The 13425-nt window shown below is 36.6% G+C and overlaps 1 protein-coding gene and 1 long non-coding RNA gene across 7 annotated transcripts in view; one reads left to right on the top strand and one right to left on the bottom strand.

Moving 5' to 3' along the window:
• Positions 1-954: 954 nt before the first annotated feature.
• On the top strand, positions 955-2522 carry LOC112556812. Its single transcript, XR_003097826.1, has 2 exons — positions 955-1567; positions 1799-2522. It is a non-coding gene; the product is annotated as an uncharacterized LOC112556812 (long non-coding RNA).
• A 563-nt stretch (positions 2523-3085) lies between these two features.
• The window catches only part of LOC112556732 (tight junction protein ZO-1-like), a 47384-nt gene continuing 37044 nt past the window's right edge, over positions 3086-13425 (bottom strand). For 4 of the 6 annotated variants that reach the window (XM_025226005.1, XM_025226006.1, XM_025226009.1 and 1 more), the window contains 6 exons: positions 11726-11971; positions 10608-10751; positions 10096-10187; positions 9197-9307; positions 8657-8830; positions 3086-8489 (listed from right to left, as the gene is read on the bottom strand). In XM_025226005.1, the coding sequence (XP_025081790.1) occupies positions 8386-8489; positions 8657-8830; positions 9197-9307; positions 10096-10187; positions 10608-10751; positions 11726-11971 (871 nt within the window). In that variant the 3' untranslated portion in view covers positions 3086-8385. The remainder of the gene's footprint in view (positions 8490-8656; positions 8831-9196; positions 9308-10095; positions 10188-10607; positions 10752-11725; positions 11972-13425) is intronic. The other 2 variants (XM_025226007.1, XM_025226010.1) reach the window with 2 other exon arrangements.

Here is a 13425-nt window from a genome sequence, read left to right as displayed (position 1 = left end):
TCTCGGGCATGTCCCTCCATCCGTTTCATAGATGGGTCAAACTCTCCCACCCACCACCACCTCACTAACAAACGAAAAATGGTGACGCGATTATTAATCACCTAACGTGCAAAATGCTAAACGGCTGGCTACATGTGTCTGCATACACATCTTCTAAAAAAGATTTATGAATAACAGTAACACGCGAAGAATTATTTTTATATTGACTGACAAAGACTTTATGAGCGTTGTCCAGACTCTTCACTGCCAGAGAAACCTGATCACCATACGCATGTGAATTGTCGTCTACAGCTTTCATTATTGTGCAGATAATATAAAGAGCGATAATGAACGTTGTCTTTCTGCGCATGGGCAGACCATGCTAAGACGATCATTCCATCCCAGACATCGGGGTACGCAACACAGGCAACCGACGTAAAGCATACGTTTTTGTCTATGAAAAGGGTGACACGTTGGAGCCTCACGCAGCTGTCCACCAGGTTGACGGGGTGTGTGGGGGGTTAGTCACCTGTGTAAGTAGGGTGGTCGTTCTCTTGTCGATGTTGGCTACTTGATTGGTGGGTGAGTGAGTGATCAATAGCATCCCTCGTTGTACGTGTCGTTGCGAATGTGCAAAGTAAAATAGGAAACGGAGAAACGGCAGGACACTTCTTGGCATGACGTCAGAGCGGACGGAGCAAATGGTCAGCAGTCGAAGCGACTTCAACATCTCTAACGCCGACTCACTTGTACCATGGACGTGTATTTATGGACTGATGTCTGTATGCCGAGACTTACTCTTGGCGTCTTGCGAAGTGATCCGCTGTTAGTCTCGGCGAGCCGTAACAAAGAATGTGAATAAACCGGAAGCTATGTCGTTTCTTGCCTCTTTTTAGTAGTTAACCTGAAATGTGAATAAACCGGAAGTTTTGTGGTCTGGAGCCTCGTTCTAGCAGTTAAGTGAGGAGAAAAAGAAAAATCGTCTGCCAGCTGTCTAGGGGATATAAGTTCGTGCTTGTACCTCGAGACCGGGTCTTAAACCAAGAGGGCAAGACTCGGGAGGAAGAACATTTGGGTCATGGAAAGCAAAGGGCTACGTGGCCAGGGCTTGCACTACCTGTAAGATGACTTGCACTACCTGTGAGAGGACTTGCACTACCTGTGAGAGGTAGACGTTCGACGCCAAGACCAGGAGTCGTCGTTCTCAAAGGAGGAGAACGTCTGCTGGGTTCGTCGCACTACAAATAATCGGAGAACTTTGCTTGAAGGTGGTGTTCGTTCGATCGGCGGCTGTACATGGCATTGAAGTCGTCGAAGACATCACGTGTGTATCCCTGGGACAGGTTCGACACTGTGTCGCCGGAAGAGCAGCCGTCGCTGTCTGATGTGGTTGGCAGTTTGGGCGGGAAGGACACTTTCGGAGGGAGAGTCATCAGAGTGCCGTGATTGTCGGCTGAAGTATTGGTCTCCACCAACCCACCATCGTGGACCCATCCCAGATACAAGAACGGCTTTAGCATCAAAGTTTGAAGTCGACTGCCGATGTGCAGATCTAAAATCTAAGTAATGGCAAGATGGCGCAGATGTGGTAAGATTAGTTTTGTTTTAAGTTGCAGTTCCCAAGAACTTAATGACAATTAACATCAAATGAAGATTTACTGCTATTTTACTCTACTGATCTTTGACTCCTTTCCCAGCTGTCCTCATTCTAAGCACAGGTCTGACCACACTAAAAATAAGGACCTGGAAGCTTATTCTCAGGACTATTCGATGACGTTCAGAAAAAAACTATGTGTTCAGGTCATTCATTTTATTACAGATACATCGATTACAGAACAAAGGCATAACCTGAGGCAACATTTTATTATTCATTTTTTTTGTCACGGCTGAAGAAGTAAGTGTTAGCCCTATGGTGCTTCTCATTCTTCCTGTGTTTTTGTTTCCCGTCTGCTTTTTAACTAACTTCAGCCTAGGAAGCAATATTAGTTTGTCATATTAGAAGCATCCTGCATAGCTTAACAGATACAGTTAACCATTATAGGCAGCTATCTTTGCCTTGACCTGTTTCTTTATTTTGGAGGAAATTGTATAATTGTATGGTGTTAAATGTTCTTTCTCACGTACCATTGTTTGAACTGTCTTCCGGCAGTTCCACCTCATTCTTACGAAGTTCAGTTCCGCATCCTTTTTCCATGCCAGTCCCAATTTTATTTTCTGTGCAGGGCTCGTCTTTTTTTCCCCCTTTTCTTCTCAGGACGACGTTAGTTGCAGTCTTACGTCATGTCAGCAACTAAGGCTATCTCACGGCGAGAATAGACAGCAGGTGATGAGGCTATCTTGGGGCGGAAACTTCGCTCACATGCTTATTGCCAGGTTTGACCCAGGGAAGGAGGGGAGGTAGGTGCTTCACACCGTGGAGGCTACCCTAGTAGTTACGGTTCTATGATTGTCAAGTATCCTGACGTCCCTCCCCCAGTCAGACCCCTTCTTTAATGTAAGTCAGTAGATTTTGGCCATTAATAACAGCAATAGTTACGCCTACATTCTGACAGGACTATGAGTTTTTTTTTAATTGTGTAGCGCGAGAAGAATGCGGACAAGCTCTACACAAAATAAGGACTAATAATCACTTTTTTTTTATATATTAAGGTTCTACTCAACTTATTTTGTCTACCCCTAAATCTGCAGTTATGAGCCCTTTAAGGACAGTGCACACCATAATTTTAATAAGTTTGCTTACACACACTTTTACTACAGACAGCTCTTGAGAATACTATTCTTGCGCATGCAGCAAATTTTAGGAAAAAAAATCATTTGTTTTTGGCTGAACACTCTTTAAGACCTGACTTCTGTATGCGTCTGTGTGTGAGGGGTGGGGGAGATGAGGTGGTGGAAAATATGCTGAGTGATGACTCCTGTATAAAAATGAAACCTTTTACCTGATACCTAGAGAAGGTCCTTTTCTTTGTTGTTTTACTTTACCATTAAGAAAATTTAAAAGAAGGCATTTACAACTTTGAACTGCATTAAAGTTATATGTATCTTATTTACATGCATATATATTGCCATACATTGCATCACACAATCATAACACGAACACCAAAACTGTTAATGGATAACATTTAAATAATCAGTTGTAATGGAAAATACTTGTTTATACATTTTTAAGATAACAAGATTACAAATAAGTTTATAAAAATATACTTTTGGTGTTTATGACTACATAAGCAAAAAATAACAATGGTAGTCAAAACAATAAGCAAAAGTGTGTTTGAAGCAATCTATAAGAGCTGTCACATGCTTGCCTCACTGCTGCATCTAAACAGTGTAATACTTAGCCCAAGACCTTGCTTTCCCGTAAAGGCAGTTTGCAAGAATGATGGAGACAACTGCCCTTATGATCCTACCTTTGGTAAAGGTTGACATAGATGATGTGAACTGTTTTGCTGGCAAATAATATCACAGGTTAACCCCATTGCAAAAACAAAATCAACCTGGCAACATTCTTCTCAAATTATAGCAAACGCCAGCAATTCTCTTTTTCACATGACACCTGTGTACACTCTTTGCTTTTCATATCCTGAAGTTTTATGCACCTAACAGATCATCATGCATAACCTTCAGAAATAGAGGTTCAGAGTAGACACATTTACAATACAGAAATTAGTACATAAGAATATAAAAATTGTATATATTATGACAGCCCTGTTTTGATGCATAAAACATGCTCATTTTCAGTTTTCACAACCAGAAAAGAACAGTTTGGAAGAATTTCAAATACTGTTAACACACTGGAAATGTACTTTTGATTTTCAAACAGACCTTAGAAGAATCTTGTATCTTCTGTATGTAAATGCTGATAAATTGCAAAATTCAAATAGTGTACATACAGTTTTGAGTGTTATTCTTTCACAACCAACTTAACCAAAGGAACTTTTAGTACTAAGAATAAAAATGAATGCAATTAATACTTATAAAATGTTAAATAGGAATTCTTCCTACAAAAATAATTTCTATCAAATACCCATCAAAGCATTCTTTTTTTCAAATTCAGTCCTGTTTATTACAAGATTAAAAGTAACTTTTTGCTCATGAGCTACAAGCTTATGTACATCCATGTACACATAAAGAGGCCATATTGGTGGCGGCAGGCAACAGCTAAGGGAAAGCAGCAAATGTTTGCTAATTCAGCCTATATATTTTCTAAAATATGATTACAAAGTAAACTCTTTCTGTTATAGGCGCATCTGCTGACCTTAATGACCAATATTTGGTAAATTAGCATTTGCTAATAACTAAAAACAATGCTGCATTACAGCAGGGGTGGGCCAAATTTTCTCTTCATGGGCCAGTCTCAAAATTCTAAGCTATGCAATGGGCCAGTTGCATACCCAAAACCTTTGTGACTACACAACAAACCTAGTGAAAATGGGATGGAACTGCATACATAATGATGTTCACTTACAGAATTTAATGTGAAAAGTGAAGCTGATTTCTCACACTAGGTCATATTTGACAAATTTTTATCCCATTTAACCTAAATAAATAAAGTTATTAAAACAAGTTCACTTCGCATTTGGGCTGACGGGCCAGTCCAAAGATATCCACAGACCATACTTTGGCCACCGCTGCATTACAATCTTGTACTAATTTCAAAGTCCATTCAACAAAACTACTCAGAATAGATATCATTAGGAATGATCAATCACAATTATTTTTAAAATCTTGGCATAAAACTTAACATAACATGTAGCCACCATCTTTCAACTATTTTTCTGAGAACTATTGACATGGAGTTACACAAGTTGAGGTCTCGTTATAAAGGATTGCATATAAAGCAAGTAAGCACTCTCTCCCAAGCCTTAGAGAAATAACTATGTAAACAACCTCTAGCAAAACTAGCTTTTCTTTGGCATTTTATGTTTTCAATGTTTTTTCCATTCTGTGTATTTGAGCTAGAAATATTTCTGGTGCTTCTAAGAAATGATTGAAAATAAAAAGAAGACAATAGAAACATTCTCCCACTTTATACAAAAGATCTGCTCACCTTTATCGACATCCACATCCTGCCACAACAAAATTAAGGCACACAGAAAAATTGCAATATATCACTCATCACAACCACTTAAAGTCACCTGCGTGTGTTGAGGATTGAATCAGAAATTTTTCACTGTTGAACAAAAAAGACAAGCCAAAATCTAGCAAATCTAGAAACTGTGTTGTATTTAGATTAAGCAGTCATTAGGAAATAAATATTTCAACACGCAAAACATTTTGTAAAAAATAGTAAGACTTTCAATCATATTTGCTTACAGTTTTTATCACTGAATGCTAAAAGATTAACATTAGATAATACAGCTTGTGACTTGTGCAAATTAGTCAGGTTTCTGACAATGACATTTTGATAGTCTGTATTTTTAAATTTATATCACTGTAACTAGTTCTGTAGGGGACAGATACAGTTGAGGAAAGTTGGAGGGAAACAAAAAAACAAAATCTCCACCTCTAAACATGTTTTATACATGCAGTAAATTCTTAAGTTTTAGATTCTTTTTCAATGATGTGAACAGCAAATGGAAAATAAGTAGAAGACTTTTGTTTAAAAGAAAATGAAATATACATGATAATGACATGTTATTAGGACAAATATGCTTCAAAGAAAAAGCAGTGGAATGCTATAACTTCTTATATTCAAAGGACTCCATTTAATAATATACAGGTAGCCCCAACTCTGCATCAAGAACAATATTTTTATAATCACAACTCCTTGAAGGCAGACAATTTTCAGTTTTTAAGATGTATGTTAGGAATGATCATTGAGGTGTTAGTGTCAACGCAAACCATATTCTCATCATGCCTGCATCTAATCTAATGGTTAAACCAATGTGCATTTCTTCCTAGAACCACATACACCATGTAAAACTGAGCCAATGCTCAACATTTTAAAAAGTTTCATTCAATTTCTCACTGAAAACGTATTTAAAAATATTTTGAGAATTATGAACAATGAAAATTAAATAATGGCAAATGAAAATTGCCTGCCATTTGTAATTAAAGAATCTTGAATAATTCTCCATCCTTGTCCCTGCACAGATACTTAATTTTATTATCAGAAATGACACAAGTCTACTAGAGACTTACTGATGGCTTGTTATTTTTCCTTTGTAGTTAAACTTGTGAAGCAATCTCAAGTTCATACAAAAATAATCTCTATGAATATATACTACTACAACTACAATGAAAGAATTCTGCACTAAATGCAATGGCCTCTAATTATGAGGCTCATAGACTTACAGCTGCCCCAAGTTATCAGTCTCATATACCTGGCTCATGATGAGATTCATTCACTAGTCACTGGATGGTAGAGTACATTGCTGCCAGGTTAATGATGGCATGCATATTTCAACACCATGTAAAATCCATATAAAGCACGTAAAACTAAAAAGAGTAAAAGCAATAAGAAAAATCAATGTGGAGAACAGACCTAATATACTAGAAAAACTTTAGAGTCAATATGCTGAAGCAGCTTTGGGTATAGCAGGTGGTGAAAAATGGAAGCTATACACACATACTTAAAGCAGTGTTCTAGCAAGAAAAAATATTACATACCAGTTTGTAATTTTCTTTCATTGTGACATTTTTGGTTCATTTAAAGCAAGAAAATAAACACTATATTTTTACATATTACTACATGTTGATTAAATATGTATTTAATCAACAATAAATCAGTGCTCAATCCCAGATAAAGGAGTCACATAAAGGCTACTATTGGTATTATATGAATTCAGTTAAGTGCAACCATACAAAAAATATAAATCATTTACATACAGAGAAAGCTCCGATTAAAACATTATGCATTCATCTTGGTTGAAAACATATACATACAGGCAATATGATGAAATATTGATTTGTTCGTGCTTCCTTTATAAAACAACATAACAAATATACACGACTGTCTTAAAAGGGAAGAAAATAAATCAAGACTTTTCTATAGCTTGCATAGTTGTTTGATTCCTTTCTTAGAATTTCTTGAAGGTGTCCAAAGAACACATGGAAAACTATAAATAAAAAATTAAAAGTGGACATCACTTAGATATTATTTCAATTTCTTTCTCTCTGCAGTTCAGTGCACATCCATGATCACATATCTGCAAATGTCTTTGGTCAAATATTTGCAAAGATATAACAATACAGTTTTTGATTTTGGCAAAGATAGTTAAAGGTCATTAGGAAAGAGGAAAGTGTTATTAGTATCATCTAGATGTCTAGATGTTAGAGTTTACTTAAGTCACAAGGTGATAATGATAAGTCAACACACATTCTCTCATGAAATAAGTTGACAATGCGTTCTATCATGTATCTTATTTCAAAGGGTTCTGTTAGTCTGTAAGTCACCAGTACAACATCCCATTGTCTTACTGATGTTTAAGGAATTTTATAGATCAAAGGCAAATGCATCTTTTAACAGAGACAAGCACATAAACAACACTGAATTTATTTTTGATGTCATCAGCAGTGGAATGACTCCAGGAATATATCATTCTGTTAGAAAACTTATAAAAATGTTTGGTAATGAATCAATAAATTTTTTTGTTTATGATAGGACATCATGTAATATCATCAAGGAACGAAAGTCTCTCTGTCCCCTCACTCTTTCTCACACACACAGCCCCCACCTCACTCTAACACATACACCTACCTCACTCTCACACATGCATAAAGCATACTACAAATTAGATGCCCACTGCTACCTTAAAATTTTTTTTGGATATATTTTTATGTCAAATCCAAAACACCTACAATAAATACAGAGTAAGGCATCCTGAACAGAGCCGCAGCAAATCAACAGAATGTTAAGCATGAAATGCAAAATGCTATGTGATGAGTTTTTTTTTAATAGAAAATACCAAGTAATATTTTTAGTTAAGAACTTTCGTAACAAAATGAGTTAATATCATTCATTCCTCTTCATTTGTGTTTTTATCATAGGATGCAAAAAGACCAGAAAAATAAGTTTTTCTGCAGATGAAGAAATTAGGCCAAATTGGATGACGACTGCAAAATGTGCTGACAAAGCCCCGACGTAAAGAACAAAAAGCAGACATCTGGCCCTTCTGTGCCAGCTTCAGTTTCCCCCTTTTTCAATGTATGTGTTCACTTTATGGTGTAGTTTCAGGTTAAAGAATGTTCCTTCTCTTTCTTTTTAAAAACCTTTTTCCACACAATAACCATGCAGAAAGACCACAAGAGGTAAGGGGTTAAGCATGTGTATGTAAACCCCACTGTTGCCAATTACAAATTTGTTAAAACATTTTTTAGAAACACTTGAAACACTCTATACAGCCAAAGTTTTTTAAACCAGTTTCTGGCACTGCAAGCTTTAACTGTCATGAAAAGTCACATTTCTCAAAAATGGTCAACAAGGACAGACACACTAGTCTGACTGACACGGCCTTGAGTCACACCCTCTGACCCTGCTAATGCCATGTTCTGCCACTGGGTAGGCTGACCTGTGAGAAGGAAAAAAAGGCATGTTTATTATATTAGATATAAAATTAGATTTTTACCACAATAATGCCATAATTCTTACTATTTGATATTTGCAAAAATCAAGAGCAAATGTTTTAAGTCTGATGATAAACCATGCAAGCAAATTAATTATCAAAAATAAAAAAACCTTTATTGGTGAAGTTAAAGCTTTGTTGACCTGATGGGGAATCACTTGACTTGAGGGCAAATGACCAATTCTTTGGGTTGACAGATGCAGAGTGCGGAAGTTTCAGCTCCACTGGCTTCTGGAACTGCAGCCCATGGGGTCCACACATTACCAGGGGGCTCAGCAGCGTTTCTCCTTTAGCAGATAAAATGTTGCAATGCATGTTATAGCACAGGTATATCACAGTGATTAAACTAAGCAACCTCTTCACTCCACACAGCTCTAGAGGCTAACACAATCTAACAGGTCCAGGCTTATACCCTTACATGACATGCATTGCCTTATCAGGACTTCCAATCTAGATATGCAGAGATAAAGCAACTTATACCTATAGTTAAGACCTGATTTTGGTGGATTTTAGCAAGTCTTAATAGGTAAGTTTTACTGCATTTGTCAGGAAGGACAACTTTATGGCATGCCCATTGATATAAGCAAAAAAAAAAGATAGCATTAAATAACAGAACAATTAAACTTGCAGATATATATTACTGTGAATATCACCTTTATCCTTGTCTAGTGGTGGAAGTATGCTATTGCCAGAACAGACTTTGAAGTAAATCTCTTGCTGGGAACCTTCTGGTAAAGCTCCTGGAGGAATCACAATGCTCACTCCTGAAACAATCCGTGTCTGTCGCTTACGAGTTTCCAAAGAATTGGGTCCCTTAGTTGTTATGTTTTAAAAGTCTAAAGCTTCATATGAGCAGTCATTTAGAAAAGATCTACTGTTGTTCCTTCATCACTTACACTGTCACTGTCATCAAAACTAAAGCTTTTACTACAGCTATCAATTTCCCCTAATATATTTAGAAATTTTAACATTTACCACAGACTGATACCATCAAATTAATTACTGCTTCTACCATTTCAAAGTACTTAATCAACCATCAGCATTTTTACCAATGCTTCTAATATTCTCAGCTCTCATTTTAAAACCAATGTTATTATTTAAAAATCTTTAGTTTTGTTTTTCTTTTGTCACAATACCTGATTTATCTCTAATGGAACAGCGATAGTAAAAAGTTTTACAACCTGATTATATAGAAACAATGATGAACTTACATATATAATATACATACATGTGATCTGTGGATCCGTGATGACCAAACATGCGCAAACACACTTGATTATCCAGAAACTTTTATCTAACACTAACGCACAGTTTGATTATATAGGAACTTTGATGACCTGGCACACACAAACATGCACCTGTATGCACACACATGGACTAAATGTACCTTTCCTAGGCAAATGTTTATGAAAGCTTATAACAAAATGTGACATTATATAAGGCCAAAAGCAATTAAATTTTGTATTATATTATTTGGTCTATAAAGTGCCGCTTAACAAAGCATCATTTTATCATAAATGTATGAGTCGGTAAGATTAGAATAGATGCTGACCTGTTTCTCTAGACTCCAGGATGCCACCAGCACTGGTAAAGACTCCTCTAGCTGTGGCAATGATTGTCTGACTGTCTCCTTCTTGGCTTGGGCTGAAGATAAAACAAACCATGGGCACTACTATTTTAGCGAAACAAGTCATAAAACATGATCATCTTTTTAAAAAAAACATTGTGACCAGAGATTTCTGGTCTATTTACAGTTTCAATTAGAGCTATTACAAAAAACAAAGAAACGATTTATTTAGAGCGTGACATTTTATAATTTATAAATGATTTTTGTTATTATAGGTCAAAAGGTGTTTGAGTTTGAAGAGCTTTACAGTGAACCCTGCCAAATACTTGCATCATAAGACAGGGCTGTATGACAAAGCCAAGGCACTAGTGAGTTAAACTGTGGGAACAACCCCCACCCCAACTCACCCTTACCCATCCATCTGCACAAACATTTCCATAGCTTTTCATTCCACCATATATAAATTTGTAAAAAGTCTGCTATGAGAGCACACTCACAAGCCTGTCTCCAGACCCTGTCCACCAGTTTCTTTGTCTTCTATCAACTGGGAGTTTGAACCACTTAATGTCCTCTTGTAGGTTTCAAAAGCACTTGGCCATCTTTGTGCTGATTCTGGGCCTATATGTTCAGAGGTCTCATCTCTGAAAAAGAACACGAAAAAACATGATCAGTATCATTAAAGAAATAGTGTATTTTCCAACAGCAGATTGGACTGCTTTTTACAACCAGAAAAGATAGGACTTTCTCCCCAAGTATTTCTCTTGTGTCATGACCATACAAATGCATTTCATGTCCACATACCAGTCTGCGCAAGTAAACCCTTCTCTTCACTCAATATTATAAAAAGGACTGAGTTAACTCCATCCTCTGAAGTGGGAGGAAATAAATTTTGTCATTTTTCACCTTCTTGCAATCCTTCAGTACCAGAGTCAGTAAAAAGATACTTTCTCCCACTTTTGATCTATGAACCCTATGCTATGATACTAGTCACAAGCATTAAGAAAAAAAACATTTACAATGTCAAATTTTAAAAAAGGTGACCATAAACTATACAGAGTATAGGTAATCAAATATCTGTTGAATACATTAAGTACTTGCATGGCAAGCATGTCAAAAAGATGTTCATGCAGGCAGTGAAAACAAATCCCATGCACTGTGCAATGAGATCATGCATGTGTAAAAGTTCCAAAAATAACTTTATTAATCCTGTTGGTACATAACCATTTGTAACACATTACTTGGTACATCACCATTTGGTGGTACATCACTTCCTACACCACTATCTGATGGTACATCACTTGATAGATTGTAAGGGGGAGGCAAGACACCTTTCATAACCTTGCTGAAAGTTACACTCATAAAACGTAAGTAAAAATAATAGAAATGGGAAACAGATGAGATTTACTGTGATGAAGACTGTTATCATAGTAACTCTCACTAAACCTAAGCAAAAGAAATAAAAGACAGCGTATTTGTTTTTAAGTTCACAAATGGGAATCAAAATTCCCCATACAGCAATGGCATCAGACATATGACAGAGATGGCTTAAGAACTATATTGTGTTAAGAGTGTTTGTCATGGTATTGTATTTAGCTACCGTGACAACATGAAATACCTCAGTTCATCATGAGATTTTGACATTTGTTTTCGTGACCCATAAAACCCTGGCGTGATGAGCCGTTTGTATGTATCAAAAGTCTTTTGTGCTTCCTTTTCATTATCCCAGCTCTTGTACTTGTTCCATCGTTGACTATTTTGTACATCCATTCGTGTCTCTGATTTAGCCCTGTTTGGCATATGCGAGTCAGATGGCAATCTCTGCCGACTTCGTTGAAGTTCTCGCAGCTGTTCATCATCTGTTCTAAAAACAAAGAAAACAAAAGGGAAGGGTGAGGTGATGGTTGGGGAAGTAAGCCATGCAAGTGCTGATAGTGGATGCAAAGGCAGTAAGGCAATATGAAAATGCTGAATACATAAGTGGAGGGAAAAATACAAAAAAAATTTTTCACAGCGTACCATAGCAGCACTACACCAAGCTTACTCCTGATTCTCTTCAATGACCATCACACATAAGCATTCTCACAGAGCTAACGGTGTGGGAGAAACAATATTTTTGATTTTAGCTTTATCTGCATTGTGGAAGTGGCCTTTGGCATCTACCTACAGGTGGACTAAACATAATGGAAACAAGGGATGGGCCATTCAACTTCCATAAATCACTGAAATTTGTTGGCAATCTCTCACTAGCACCGAATATTTGTTAACAAATACAAGAAATGTTGATACAATATTTATTTCGTAAAAACTAATATTGTAAAAATCAAAGATACTATAAGACATCTGTGCCAGTCCTTGCTTTGTTGTCTTTCATGTCAGTGACCAAATCAGCTGTCAAACTGATTTCAGCAACATAAGGTCTTTAAGGTCAAGATGCTGCACACACGGCAGCAATTGAAATGTTCACTAAGCAACTTTAATGTATCACCTGTCACAGATGCACTGTTCCCTTAGTTGTAGGATTGTCTGTTGTCTGAATGTGTGAATGGAGATTAGCTTTAAACCACTTGTTAGCTTTAGTAGGATAAAACAGGACTCTGCTGGTTATCCTACCAAACTTTTTGCTCCATAACCAAGTAGTGTCTGAATGTGAGGTTGATACTAATCCAACACTAGACCTTTTGTTTATAAGATAGATAAACAACCTATTGTATATAAAAAGTGGTTGACCTGTCCATCATTAAGTCACATAAGCTTATATAAGTAAAATTTGTGCACAAAGCATGCTAAAGCTGATTTTTTTGTTTAACTGGTTTGGATGGGAGCGAAGGAGACAAGGTGAGGGCATGACCAAGTCACATTTGCACAAGAAGAACAAAATTTCTCTTCTAATCCAGAAAAGACGGAGTTTTATTGACATGCTCTGTGTACATTGATATGTAAAAACATAACGAATATTTTGATATTTTTAATATACTCTGATGTGAAAAGCAAACATTTAATATAATCTTCTCAAAATGACAAACATAAAATACTGGCCAGGAAGTCTCCAACAACAAACAACCCAATGTAGAAGAAACACTAAACTGTGCTGCAATAGATCCTGTCACATATCATACAGGCAAATAATAAAGAGGCTAGCCAACCCGATGGACACAATGAATACTACTACTTTAGAGAAATGACCATTACGTGCACATATCATTCGTCAAAACTGTCAAGTAAAACAGCATTATCCCAAGTGCTACCTTCTGAAAAAGCTTATACATATTACATACCAACTGCCAAAGTGTTTACCAGATAACATATCCTGCACCT

The sequence above is a fragment of the Pomacea canaliculata genome, linkage group LG2 (genome assembly GCF_003073045.1).
Source record: "Pomacea canaliculata isolate SZHN2017 linkage group LG2, ASM307304v1, whole genome shotgun sequence".
NCBI lineage: Eukaryota > Metazoa > Mollusca > Gastropoda > Architaenioglossa > Ampullariidae > Pomacea > Pomacea canaliculata.
This window is presented reverse-complemented; position numbering and strand designations above follow the sequence as displayed.